This window comes from Corvus hawaiiensis, chromosome 2 (genome assembly GCF_020740725.1).
Source record: "Corvus hawaiiensis isolate bCorHaw1 chromosome 2, bCorHaw1.pri.cur, whole genome shotgun sequence".
Taxonomy (NCBI): domain Eukaryota; kingdom Metazoa; phylum Chordata; class Aves; order Passeriformes; family Corvidae; genus Corvus; species Corvus hawaiiensis.
The window spans coordinates 72,637,570-72,651,251 of record NC_063214.1 but is presented as its reverse complement, the minus strand read 5'-3'; the positions used below and the strand labels follow the sequence as shown (position 1 = coordinate 72,651,251).

The 13,682-nt window shown below is 37.4% G+C and overlaps 1 protein-coding gene across 17 annotated transcripts in view; it reads left to right on the top strand.

The window, feature by feature from the left end:
* Window positions 1–13,682, top strand: part of MYCBP2 (MYC binding protein 2) — a 176,996-nt gene that overhangs the window by 152,831 nt on the left and 10,483 nt on the right. For 15 of the 17 annotated variants that reach the window (XM_048295652.1, XM_048295659.1, XM_048295651.1 and 12 more), the window contains 13 exons: window positions 150–299; window positions 1,495–1,655; window positions 2,290–2,446; window positions 3,065–3,289; window positions 3,901–3,966; window positions 5,183–5,422; window positions 5,561–5,659; window positions 6,245–6,325; window positions 6,921–7,187; window positions 9,519–9,802; window positions 9,937–10,033; window positions 11,854–11,973; window positions 13,569–13,670. In XM_048295652.1, the coding sequence (XP_048151609.1) occupies window positions 150–299; window positions 1,495–1,655; window positions 2,290–2,446; window positions 3,065–3,289; window positions 3,901–3,966; window positions 5,183–5,422; window positions 5,561–5,659; window positions 6,245–6,325; window positions 6,921–7,187; window positions 9,519–9,802; window positions 9,937–10,033; window positions 11,854–11,973; window positions 13,569–13,670 (2,049 nt within the window). The remainder of the gene's footprint in view (window positions 1–149; window positions 300–1,494; window positions 1,656–2,289; window positions 2,447–3,064; window positions 3,290–3,900; window positions 3,967–5,182; window positions 5,423–5,560; window positions 5,660–6,244; window positions 6,326–6,920; window positions 7,188–9,518; window positions 9,803–9,936; window positions 10,034–11,853; window positions 11,974–13,568; window positions 13,671–13,682) is intronic. The other 2 variants (XM_048295662.1, XM_048295647.1) reach the window with 1 other exon arrangement.

The following is a 13,682-nucleotide window of genomic DNA, read 5'->3' as shown; positions in this document are numbered from 1 at the left end:
GAGCAGTGACATCTTACTTGAAGACCTTTGCGTTATCATTTGCCTGTCCAAACCATTAGTGCACCTCCTTAACATAAATGGTTTAGGAAATGGTTTTACTCCAGAGTTGCTTAACCAGTTGGTAACTCCTTGTATGTAATCTGTTTTAGGCTTTCAACTGGCTTCTGTGTAATGTCATTCAAACAACTTCTCTTCATGATATTTTATGGCATTTTGTGGCTTCCCTGACTCCTGCACCTGTAGAGCCTGAAGAAGAAGAGGATGAAGAAAATAAATCAAATAAAGAAAATGCAGAACAAGTAAGTGAGGTTCTGCACTCCTTTTCATCTCTGCTGGCTTTGTAGGCGAATTAGAAATATTTTTATGGGCAAAAAAGATTCCTTAATCCTCTCACTGTGAAACAAAACCTTAAATTATAGTTGAACTCATTTTGTAGACATAGATTAATTTTTCTTCTAAATCGTGAGATTCTGTGTGCTAATGAATTACATGGTCTTTTAATGCATTATTTTTGAGTATTTGTGGAAAATAAGAAAGCAAAAAAGCACAAGCACATTGCTAATCCATTAAAAAAATTGTCAGTTTGCTTTTTATTCTTCCTTAGCCCTGCAAAGAGAAGAGAGAAAAAATATTTTTTAAAGAAACTTTGTGGTTTATTTTACTCTATTTCAGTGTTCTAAGAAAAGCCCATAGTTAATAATGAAAATGCGTAGTTAATTTACGTACTGCTGTGTATGTGTGTATATATAAATAAGTAATTACGTGCACTAGGTATACTTAATTTAGTGATTTGAGAAAAATCTGTAGTTAGTTCTGAAAATGTAGCATGTAAAATAGTATAGTCTAACATATCACACATCCAAAAGATATCTTCATACAACCTCTTCTAGACTTAGCTCTGATTTAAAACCTTATCATGTCCACAAAGAATAGCTCAAAAAAATCATGCTAGTGCTGTTAATAAGTCAGGGTAATCTTCTATCACTTGAAATCTAATCCAGTTTTGAAATGAGATGGTCTGAAAGTAGTCTTTTCAGCAGTGTAACCTGGTACACTGCTTTTCCAGGTACTGACACACCTTAACTAAGAATTACTACTTTCACATCTAATGAAATGCAGCAACTGATAACACTAGTTTAGCTATCAAGTTTGCTATGGCTGGATTTTGCTGCTCAGACAAAGTTGGTTTCAACAGCTGGAGTATGTTATTTATTTCTGGCTTGTTTCTTTGTTTTCAAATTATTGCAGTGTAATGTTTCACATCTTTAAATGATGAAATATGTGTGGCAGTATACAATATACTTCCCAAGTTCCCTGTTTGAGGGTTAAGTGTAACTTAATGTAAAAATCCTCTGACAGGAGCTGCGTCAAGTTCACATTCATTGTTAGATTGTTGCAGTTACTCTTAAAGCAAATAGCATAAATGTTTTTGTTTACTTAACCTTTTTCTCTCAGAAAGTCTGTTAATAACATACAAATTGCTTTGCACTGTAGGAAAAAGATACAAGAGTGTGTGAACACCCTCTGTCAGATATAGTGATTGCTGGGGAAGCGGCTCACCCCTTACCCCACACTTTCCATCGCCTTCTTCAGACAATCTCTGATCTTATGATGTCTCTTCCCAGTGGTAGTGCATTACAGCAAATGGCCTTAAGGTAAGCACAAATCAAGAAAATTCTTGAAAAGGCTGGAAATGTTGTAGAATTACAGTTAAAAGATTTTGCAGTGTAAGTAGGATGCTTGAAAACTTTGTTCGAGAAGGAGCATGTCTATCCTTACCACTAGGAAAGAGATACATAGAAGACACAGATATCTGTTTATACATATAAATAATAACCTAAAAAACTTTTTTGAGAGAACTGTACTTGCTTTTAAATTCTATACTGTGTCCACTGTGAAAAAGAAAACATTTTACAGAATAATACGGTAGGATCTGCATGTATGTGCATGGTGGTGTAGTGCCCTCTGCTCAGAAATCTGTCACCTGGATGGTATCTTTAAACTTTGAGACTTTTTCTGTGTGTCTGTCTCAAAGACACAAAATGAATAATAATGGTTTGTTATTATATATTATAATTATATTATTAATTTACTATTAAAATTCTAGGGAAAGTTTATTCCTGCTTTCCTCAAAATGGTGCACTAGAAGCACTTGAGATCCTGCAAATTTTGAAGTTAAATGTTTATAGAAAATATTTTGAGAAGCAAAAACGTATTTAATATTTTCATTGGTAAGTTGTGTCTTTTATCAGCAGTCAAAATTTCAAAGTCCTCTAAATGTGCTTTCAGGTGCTGGAGTCTTAAATTCAAACAATCTGATCACCAGTTTCTGCACCAGAGCAATGTTTTCCATCATATCAACAATATTTTGTCTAAATCTGATGATGGAGATAGTGAAGAGAGTTTTAGTATCAGCGTTCAGTCTGGTTTTGAAGTCATGAATCAGGCAAGTATTACAGCTCTGCCTCAGAAGCAGAGATCATTTGTGAACAGTCTGTACTTCCAATGATGATTCTCTTTAAATTATAAGATTCCTTATTGCAATGCTGTATTTTCTCAAACATACCTCCGTTTGGGATCTTGTTCCTGCTATTTAGGCTCTCATATTTAGCTTCAGAGGTTTAAGTGTTGACCATTAGCCTAAATTTTGGAGCAGTGCTTGAAAGTGCTTGTTTGCAACTGAAGTTTTTGGGGAATGTTTTGGAGTCCGTTGTGTCATGGAATTAGTTAACTTTTTAAATATTGTGTACTTCCAGTTCTTCTTTACATACATCTTTTTCCTTCTGTTATTCCAAGGAGCATGAATTAATACTTCTGTTTAATGTTTTTGAAGTGTTTTCTTCCATTTATTTATATATTTAGGCATTTGCTAATATATTCAGCTCCTAGCTATTAATATGTCCTTTGGTTTAAAGGACTGAATAATTTGAATCAACAAAGCACAAATTTCTTGGAGAGCTCCTTCCTCAAAACAGAAATGCCTGTGTGGTTTTAAAAATTGTAAATCATGCCTGTATTTGGGCTTACTCTCAAGTATTTTAAATGTTTCCATTTGTTTTTGCAGGAACTGTGTATAGTGGTTTGTCTGAAAGACCTAACCAGCATTGTTGACATTAAAACATCAAGCCGACCTGCCATGATTGGTAGTTTAACAGATGGGTCTACAGAAACGTTCTGGGAGTCAGGAGATGAGGACAAAAACAAAACTAAAAACATCACAATTAACTGTGTTAAAGGAATCAATGCACGTTACGTTTGTGTTCATGTAGACAATTCCAGAGATCTTGGGGTAAGAAGAATATAAAACTGTCTCTCATTGAAGATGTATACTCCAAGTTGTATGTGTTTATCAATCCAGAAGTGCTGTTTTCTTTGTCAATTGGTAAATTCTAGTTCAGAAGTTCACGTTTCAAAGTAAAGTTTCTAAATCCAGTGACATAGAAAGCAGAAGCTGTTATAATTAAACCAGTCTGTCTGAATTTGCAGTCGCTTAAAACTGAAACTGGGAAACTTAATTCTCACTGGTGTGTTCAATTTCAGATGCATTTTCAGTCATTTAATTGTTTTAAGTTACTTTTCTTGCTCATCGTTTTTGCAGAAGCATTGGAAAAAGGAGCTTCCATAAAATCCGAATTTTCTAAACTTTCTACGGACTTCTTAATTGATCTGTACAGTAATTGAATGTTACAAATATATCTGTAATTCAACCACAGCTTTTAATACAAAGAGCAGACTGTTTTAGAGAGCTGTATTTTGGAATTCTTTGTCATTGCTTTACATCACTCTTTTTTGTAATGAAGCAACTTTCCTCTTTTATGTATGTACTCTCTTAATACAGAAGTAGTAGTCAGAACTGTCTCAGTTGAAGTGTTTCATTCTTATTTTGCTTGTCTGTTGCAGAACAAAGTGACCTCCATGACCTTCCTAACTGGCAAGGCAGTAGAAGATCTCTGCAGAATAAAGCAGGTAAACATTTTAAGAGTTGACATAGAAAAATTGCTGTCATTTTTTGTGCACATATCAGAGATTTTTCTAAGCAAATAGTTTCCATTTCTTATGGTAGATAAATTACTTTGCAAATATCAGGCACCGTAATAAGCCTTGGAAAATATTGTGTTATTAATGACAGAATTCAGTCGTGTGTACTGACTATTGAGCAAGCTTTTACTTTTCTACTGAAACAGAACAGGGTTATGTAAAATTTTCCTTAGATTAATTTAGTTTTAATTACTATATGGTAACTTATCCTTTCAGCTGTAGAAGGTTTCCAAAAAGGACTCCCAGAACACAGGCAGGAACTGATTCAGCTTTGCTCCCTCTTTGCTCTGACACTTCTCCAACAGCTTTTTTACCCTCCAGCACACCCACATACTGTATCCTGTCTCATGGTATTAAAAAAAAGTTAGCCTTGTCTGCTGCAGCACAGTTCAATGCAGACACTGAGAATTAGTGTAGAAATGGGAAAGAACAAATATTAGCTTGATTATAAATGAGCCTGTGGATATGAGAGAGGGCTGCCTTGGCTCAGGTTTCTCTGAGTGATGATGTAAGGCACTGCACCCTATCAATCCTTGGTTTCCAGTAGTGACATTGCAGTTTCATATGAAATACATGATTTCACACAGCATTATTTATGTTCTTTTTTTTAAACAGTACTTACTTTAAAATAAACCTAATTTCATACAGTTCATCTCTTTTTTACAGTTAAGTCCTGCATATCTTGATAAGGATAGCAGATATTGATACTTCCACAGAGTAACAATTTCATTGGCAGGAGTTTGTGTGAATAGAGATGAAAAAAATGTATCTACTGGTAATTAATTGTGTGTTATATTTGCAGTTAAATTATACAGGCTTTTTTTTTCTTTTTTCAGAAAAGTGGTGAGCAAATATTGGTTTTAAGGGTTGTTTTCTTAATATATGAACTGTTGTTTTGAGGATAAAAGGGATAGGTAGGCCACTATTTCTAATAAGCTTTAAAAACAAAACACAAATGGCTATAGGTCAATTTTTTAATCTGAACTCATGAAGTTGAATATTTTTATAATTAAACATAAGTCTTAGTACTGCTCAGGTTGAAATTTTCATTACAAGCATAGTATTTGTTACAGTGATATATGATGGCAGGTGACTTTTTGTTTGATGTAATGTCAGTTTCCAACTTTATATTCCTCTTTAATAGGTAGACTTGGATTCAAGACATATTGGCTGGGTAACAAGTGAACTTCCTGGAGGTGATAATCACATCATCAAAATTGAATTGAAGGGTCCAGAGAACACACTAAGAGTTCGACAAGTAAAAATTCTTGGATGGAAGGATGGTGAAAGCATTAAAATAGCAGGCCAGATTTCTGCAAGTGTGGCGCAACAAAGAAACTGTGAATCTGAGACACTGCGAGTATTCCGACTTATAACATCCCAGGTGGGATTTTAATGATGTGTTATACAGCAAAAGCTACTATGAATTATAAACTTTCAGTGCTTTATGTTATAATGTAAAATACCACATCTGCACATGTTTATCTTTGAGATATGCTAATTATCATTGTCTCTCTTCCAGGTATTTGGAAAACTCATCTCCGGAGATGCTGAGCCAACCCCAGAACAAGAAGAAAAAGCACTGTTGTCTTCCCCAGAAGGAGAAGAAAAAGTACACAATGTATTTATTTGTATTCTATCAATAATACTTTGCTGAAAAAAATTATCCAGGATGATTTTCAGTGTTTGTTCCATTCCTTATGCTGCATAATTTTCAGATAAAAACAGAAGTAAAATGTCACAACTGCTTATTTTTAAAAAATTATAATGTATTTTTTAATAATAAATTATAACTGAGGCATATGCATTTAATGGAAACATCATAATAATGGTGATGCAAATGATGCCTACAATTACAGAAGTACTTAACACCTGTAATGGTCAACCTGGAAGTCCTTGCCTATTATCTTGTGCCTCAAGAGAGGCTCTGTTAATACGTAGAGAAAAAGTATGAAGAAACTGCACTCCACTTGTTTTGCCTATTATTTCATTTCATGCTTAAATTCCTCTTACAAAGACTAAATACATTGAAGAGGTATTTATTAACCATAGTTAATAGCACTGATCTTGCTTCTATATCTTCTCTGTAAAAAAAGCTACAAACTTCTAAAACACAGTTTGTTGACACATTCCATGTTAGTTGCTACAGTAATTAGGAAATACTGTTGAAACTTTTGATCTAATATTAAATGTGCTTTTTATGAAGGCAACATCCGATGCAGACCTGAAGGAGCACATGGTAGGGATCATATTCAGCCGGAGCAAACTGACAAATTTGCAGAAACAGGTTTGTTCCTTTTGAAATTATTTGAGGATTAAATATTGGTGTCTTGTAATAAATGAGCTTGTTTTCAGTGATTATTGCTATGAGATTTCACAATAATAGAGCTACTGATTAATTTTGAAATTTATTAGTTTAGTCGGTTAAGCAGAATGCTCTTCATCTTAACGAACATTGTAATCTCCTAAAAATGCTTTTTACTGTGCTATTGTTTCTAAAATTTTTTTAAGCTTCCTGATTATTAAACTGAACAAGAGAGTATTTTAATAAGTACTTTTCATTTGTGTGTGTTGAGTAAACTTACTTCTTAGGGGGTTTATGGGGAGTGGTTTTTTTAGCCTCAGTTCCAAGTAAAAAGTAAATTAAAAGGTAGGATCAGAAAAACAATAAAAAATAATTTCAATTAAATTTTCCAGAACAAAGATGAGCAAAAATTCAGCATTTTATTCTTCACTTGAATTTATATTAAAAAGTAATTTAAGTACAAACCAAATTTCACAGGTTTCCTATTTTAGCCATACTTGCAAAGGTACCTAAACCACAATGTTTTACACTTGCTAAAATTTTTTCAGATTTGTGTGTTTGCCTTCTGTCTGGCCAGGTGTGTGCCCACATAGTGCAGGCCATCCGGATGGAGGCGACGCGCGTCCGCGAGGAGTGGGAGCACGCCATCTCCAGCAAGGAGAATGCCAACTCGCAGCCCAGCGACGAGGACGCCTCCTCGGACGCCTACTGCTTCGAGCTGCTCTCCATGGTCCTGGCGCTCAGCGGCTCCAACGTGGGCCGCCAGTACCTGGCCCAGCAGCTCACCCTGCTCCAGGACCTCTTCTCCTTGCTACACACTGCCTCTCCTAGGGTGCAGAGGCAGGTGAGTGCTAACCGCTGCTCAAATGTTTCGGTATTCCTAGAAAAATGTCTTCAGAATCCTAAAAGCATGTGCATGAAAAAATATACAGAATTTCTTCCGGGAATTGAAGTGTCAGGTTTCAGGGTGTTAGTTCTTTTTTTTTTAAATAAGAAGAGCATGGTAGAAATGTCTATCAGATGAACAGCACCTAAGTATCCAGTGGTTTTTGAGTATTTAATACATGTATATAATGCCCATGTAGCATGTGTAGCTAAGATGAGAGGTTTTCAATTATTGGAGTCTGTTATGGATCTCACATGAGTCCTTAGCATCTGTGTCATACACTCAGGCTCCAAGTGTAGTAGTATGGAACTAGACAGTTCCTTTCTACTCTTGGTATCCTCAAGGTGAGTTTTAATATCTGTTTCTTTCTGAATTCGAGTGCTGAGTGTATATATAGTTATGTACACATAATACATAAACACATATATATGTTTTTAATAATGTTAATAATATGTAAACATATAAAATATTTGCATTAGTACAGTTAATGCACTGTTTTGTCGCTAGCTGCTGTGCCACCTTCAGGTGGATTTTAAGTTTCTATTGCAGAAGTTTTTATGTTTCATACTCTCTATTCTTCTTTTTACAATGTTTGAACTGTTAAAATCTCACATCTCAACTTGCCTGGAGGCAGATACTGTCCTGCTTAGTAATTGTGGTCCACTGCAGATATGCAATAGCTCTTCAAGAGAACTTTGGAGGCTTGCACAGTTAGATATGAAATGTTAAATCTTTTAAGTTTTCATCAGCTTTCATGCTGACTTGGACCAAACTTTGTATGATACGTGCAATTTCAACCGCAGCTTCACCCGTTGGTAATGTTGAACCATGGCATTTCAAGAAAACTCCTCTTGGGTCCAGAGCAATTAGCACAGCAAAAAATTCCAGTTAGACTATCAAAAGGAAAAATAAAGGAGTGGGAAAAGAGTATTATAATTCTTAGTACCTCAGGACAAGTACTTCCAGAAGTCTGAAGTGTCTCTAACAGTTCTACCACAGTTTCCTACATCTCAGTAATGCATGTGAAGTGGGTGTCTTGGTTTTGAAAGACAGGTGTCTGCTAAGGAAGGCAGAGGCCCCCCTTGAAGTGGCAGATGTAACCCCTTTCCCTCCGAGTTATTATAATTTTGAAATCAAGGGCCTTTAGGCAAAGATGTGGGAAATAGGAATAACAGTTCTTTACTATTATATATATAACCAGTCAAACAAACAACAATAACTCTGGCAGTAACAGCAAACAATCACAAACCCAGTCCCAGCCCTCTCGGCTGTCGGGCCCTTTCCCCTCGGGTGCAGTTCCGCTCGCAGCCGGCAGGGGCGCTGGCGGCTCCCGGTGAGCAGGGCAGGTGCGATGGTTCCCCCGCGGCTGCAGGGGGCGCTCCGGAGCGAGCTCGGGGAGCACGCGGCACCGGTGCCCTGGGATCCCGAGAAGGGATGGGACAAAGGCTTCACAAACCCCAGGCGGCTGGCCCCGGTGTCCGGCTGGAGCCTCGGGAAACAGCAGGCTGGAGCGGCAGGCTGGAATGGCAGGCTGGAGCGGGAAGCTGAAGCGGCAGGGATGAGCACAGATCCCGGATGGCAGACGCGATGTATCCGAGCGGGGAACCCCCCGGAGGTCCAGGCCGGCAGGGCGAGCACGGCTACAACGCAGCGAAGGCTCCAATCAGCGGCGGGGCAGGGCAGCCACAGCCCGGCCTCCAGAGGGGCAGGGAAGGTGGGCCGGGGGTCCTGGGATCTTTCTCCACAGAAAGAAAAACGGCCGAAAAGAACCAGGCTCCTCTCCCCGAGAACGCCGAGAGTGAACTGACCCCACACCCAGGTGAAACAAAAGAGTAGCCAGGTCTTTTGTCTTCTCTTAAGTACAGCCATTTGTCCCCTAGCAACATGCATATGGGAAAAAATTCCTTTAACAGGAAAAAACTAGGACTAAACTAAAACCCCAACAGTGACATGTCTGTACTATGCAAGCAAATCAGAGTTGTACAAACCTCTGTATCACCCTTACCCTAAGTCCAGTACCAAACATAATTTTGTTATTATGTGAAGACTAAGTGTTGTTTTAGTGAGATCAGTTCCAGACTCTTCGGCCTTGTCTTACTGCTTGCATTAATAAACACTTCACTGCAAGATACAAATACTGCAAATTTCTTACAGGAGTAATGAAATACAGCAGTTAGATTCAGTCCTTCTAACTGAAATAACTTGTGAAGAAGAAGCAACACTTTGCTTTTACTTGTAAACTCCAGCTGTCTTGGTAAGAATTGTGGTGTTCTGATTTTTTTTCTCCAGGTAACATCATTACTGAGACGTGTTTTGCCTGAGGTAACCCCTAGTCGCCTGGCAAGTATTATAGGGGTGAAGTCTCTTCCACCAGCAGATATAAGTGATATAATTCATTCAACAGAAAAGGGAGATTGGAATAAACTAGGTATCTTAGACATGTTTTTGGGATGCATTGCCAAAGCTCTCACTGTACAGCTGAAAGCCAAAGGAACTACTATCACAGGGACAGCTGGCACTACTGCAGGCAAAGGAGTTACTACAGTCACACTTCCAATGATCTTCAATTCCAGGTTTGTTTAAAAATATGTAACAAACTACAGCCTACTGTATGCTGAATATGTACACTATTTCTTTGTGCTGGATTTTGACAAATACTAACTAATTATTTGAATTTATTTCATCTATTACCATTTATCCTTTGCAGCTATATTCGGCGAGGTGAAAGTCATTGGTGGATGAAGGGATCAACACCTACGCAGATTTCAGAGATCATCATCAAACTCATTAAAGACATGGCAGCAGTGAGTTTCTATCCTTTAAATGTGGAGGATATTCAAATATTTCTGATAAAGAAAAGTACATTTTTTATTGCTTTTATTACAGTTAGTATCAGATTGAGCTGTTAAATGTGAATTGGTCTCAAGAAAAAAACCATAGTTTTCTGGATAGAGTCTAGGGCTAAGAGCAGTAGCAACTGAGTTCTCATTCCGCTGAACAGAAATCCAGTTTTGAAATAAGCTTTTTTAATAAGTTGCTTATACTAGAATTTTAAGAGGTAAACAATAATTGTGGGTCATTTTCTAACATTGTTAACTTTAAAGCTTAATTTTTAAATCTTGAGCACTCAGTACTTCAATTGAAAATAAAACTTACCTGTGAAGTAAAATAATAGTGTTGTGTTCATGTAACTGTTCGTAGACTTAATGTATGAATTTTCTGGTTGAGATTGACTTCTTTCAGTCACTGAAATTATAGCTGCTTATTACTTTAATTATCTGGGCTTAAATTTTCCATAGTTGCATCTGCTTCAGACAATTTTTTTGGCAGAAAAATTGATGAAAAGTGAATCAGCTATTTCCCAGAATCAATATTGGCAAAAGAAAGAAAGGGTTTGTATATGTTTTTGGGAAAGGTATTTAGTTGGGAGGTTGTTTTTGTTTTCCTTAATTCTGCACCTATTTCAGTGAGGTACTCTAAATGACCCAGATTTTCCTCTGTGAATACCCTTTGAAAGGTTTTTCAGTATCTTCAGGCTGGGAGTCCTATATTCTAAATCATTGACCGTGCTTAGATTAAGGAGGTTCCTTCTCAAAGTTGCTGAAGCTGGATTCCAAGTTCTCTGCAGTTACCGCTGTTGATTCTGACTACAAGATTTTAGAATCTCACAATTGATAAGAGTTACAATTAAAGTCTTTCTGTGTTTGAAAACCTTTTTTTGAGGCTTTCTAGAGCTGCTGATTATCAGCAGGGTGGCATCAGTGTAATTATCCTCTTCATGACAGTTACAAATGTGATTCCTTTCACAAAACCTTTTCAGCATTTGCAATGTGTAGGTACCTAGATCTCTGTTAGTCACTATAGCTTCCTTTTTAGAGTCCAGCAAATCTCAATTATGTGTCATCTTCAGCATGAAGTTCAGGACTGTAGAGATTACATTAAGAATTGAAGGATGCAGCAGCCTCTGAATCAGAAACTTGAGGGTAGGAGTTAGTGCCATAGGCTTGGAATGTTAAAGATTAGAAAGTATGCTGTGGTTCTGGTGTTTGTAGTCCTCTATTTCTTTCTAATACAGGAACTGTGGAGACTATTCAGGAGGCTGAGCTAGGCATGTGAAGCTGATTTCTCTAGGAACCCACTGTGATCTGTGTGCTGGTCACAGTCACTTATCCATGCTCCAGCATTTTTCTTTCTCCAGAAGGGGTGGGGACACTTTAGGAAAAGGACTTCCCATTCTTCAAATCATATGCCCTCTACCTATTCCAAGTTAATTATTCCAATAGTTGCTCAGAGACAACCTCAGTCAGTCACCTCAGTATTTGAGGGCTAATTTTTGCCAGATCTGTCTGATTTAAAAATCAAGGCCAGGTTGGATGGGGCTTTGAGGAACCTGTCTAGTGGAAGGTGTCCCTACCCATGGCAAGGGTGTTGGAACTAGATGATCTTGAAGATCCCTTTCAACACACATAATTCTGTGAAACAACCTGATTTATCAAAGTCATCCCTGGTTTCCTCTTTTTCTGTTCTAACTTGAGATACTAACCTAATGTTTTTTAGCGGGTCTAATTACAATTTTAGCTGCTCTTAATAAAACCTGTAATAAATTGAGTTTCCTCTTTAACAGGGTCATCTGTCAGAAGCTTGGTCACGTGTGACAAAGAATGCTATTGCTGAAACAATCATAGCTCTGACCAAAATGGAAGAAGAGTACAGATCACCCGTGAGGTGCATTGCAACAACCAGAGTAAGAACTTCACTGAACTTAGCATAAGTTCATTTAAATGTGCAGTAGGAGCCCATTCAATAACCTTCTGATATGTCAGAAATGCACAAGTCAAAACTGAATTAGAATTAGATATGCATCTGGCGTATCTCAGAAGTAATGAAGAATAAGTGTGATGCCTCTATACATTTGGGGGCTTATTCTTGAAATAATTCTGCTTGAAGTTTGTCACACTTGCCTTACACTAAATCTGAGATCATTCATCTGTGTGGAAAATTGCACAGTATGTATCAGCTGTCTTCTTTCAGCTCTCCAAGCAATTATTTTAAGTGGTTTGACTTCTAGGTAATCAGCTACCATATCTCAAGGCTATTATGAAAACACTCAGTAACAGATGTTCTCTAGGACTACTAAGTTAAGCTTCACCTGTGTTTGTCTCAAAAAATATTTGCTCAGCCCTTTATTACTGACATGGTGTAACCTGGTGGTTTTCTTTTCTTGGTGTTTACTTTTTCTGTGAATCTTTTATAGAAACTGAGGACTACTTTAAATCTTGACAGATTGCTTGAAATACCATGAAAAGCATGTTTGTAAATTATGACATTCCTGCTGTCGTAGGGAGTACAGATTTTAGCTTTTCAAGCTTAATAATTACATACAAAAGTAAAGGAAGTTTGCAGTGGTTTCAAGCATTTGACACTCATGTTGTTTTCCATCTTAAAAGTCTGTAGCAGTTGTTCTTTTCATCATTTTTGTTACTCATAAAGTCTCTGCTTTCTGGAGGTCACAGTCTCAGACTACCACTGGCTCCTGCTGTCATCATAGTAGTTTAATCAGGTCTTAGAGGAGCCCTGAATGTCAGCCCAGCTGCTCCTGTGATTGAATGTAGTTCTGCCATGGAGGTGTGGAGTGTTGAGGGAGAGTCTGGTAAAGTTTCTCAACAAAAACAATTTTATTCAAACATTTGAATAAAGACTGTTGCAAAAAATCAAGTGTCAAGCACCTTTCAATTTTGTTTGCACTGAAAAATTATCCTCATGTAGCTCATCTGTTCAGGATTTCACTGTAGTCAGTGGAGAAGATGGGAGGAAAAGCTTCCTTTGACTAGTTAGCTCAGAACCCTTTTCTAGGTAATGCCAATTGCCCAATGCAGTGAGGAGGGAACAGGGAAGTCAGTCTCATTGAGCTGAAGTTTTTGGGGGGTTGTTTTTGGGTTTGGTTTTGTTTTTATTAATTTGTGTCCTTGAATTTCTTCTTCCCCAAAGCCCGCAATGTTTGTGCAAGTCTATATTTGTCATATTTCTTCATGAAGTGCTTTGGTTGATCTTTCTCCACTTTTTCTTTCTTGTGTGCTAGCTACTGTATTTATAATCATAAAGTGATAATACCTGAAAGAAACAAGGTAGTTCCCAAAAGTTAAGTAGGTTTTATTGTGTTCCTGACTTCTTTTGGAAAATAAACTTAGATTGTATGAGCAGGCTTCAGCTAGCAATAATAGAGGTCGCAGGTAAAGGTGACATTCTTATCTGCCAAAGTTTATCTATTCAGTGTTTGGTTGAGGTTTGGTTTGGTTTTAATATGTCTAAGACATTTAATTCTACCTTGCCTTTCAATAGCTGTGGCTGGCCTTAGCATCCCTCTGTGTACTTGATCAGGATCATGTTGATAGACTATCCTCAGGAAGATGGATGGGAAAGGACGGGCAACAGAAACAGATGGTGAGACTGAAA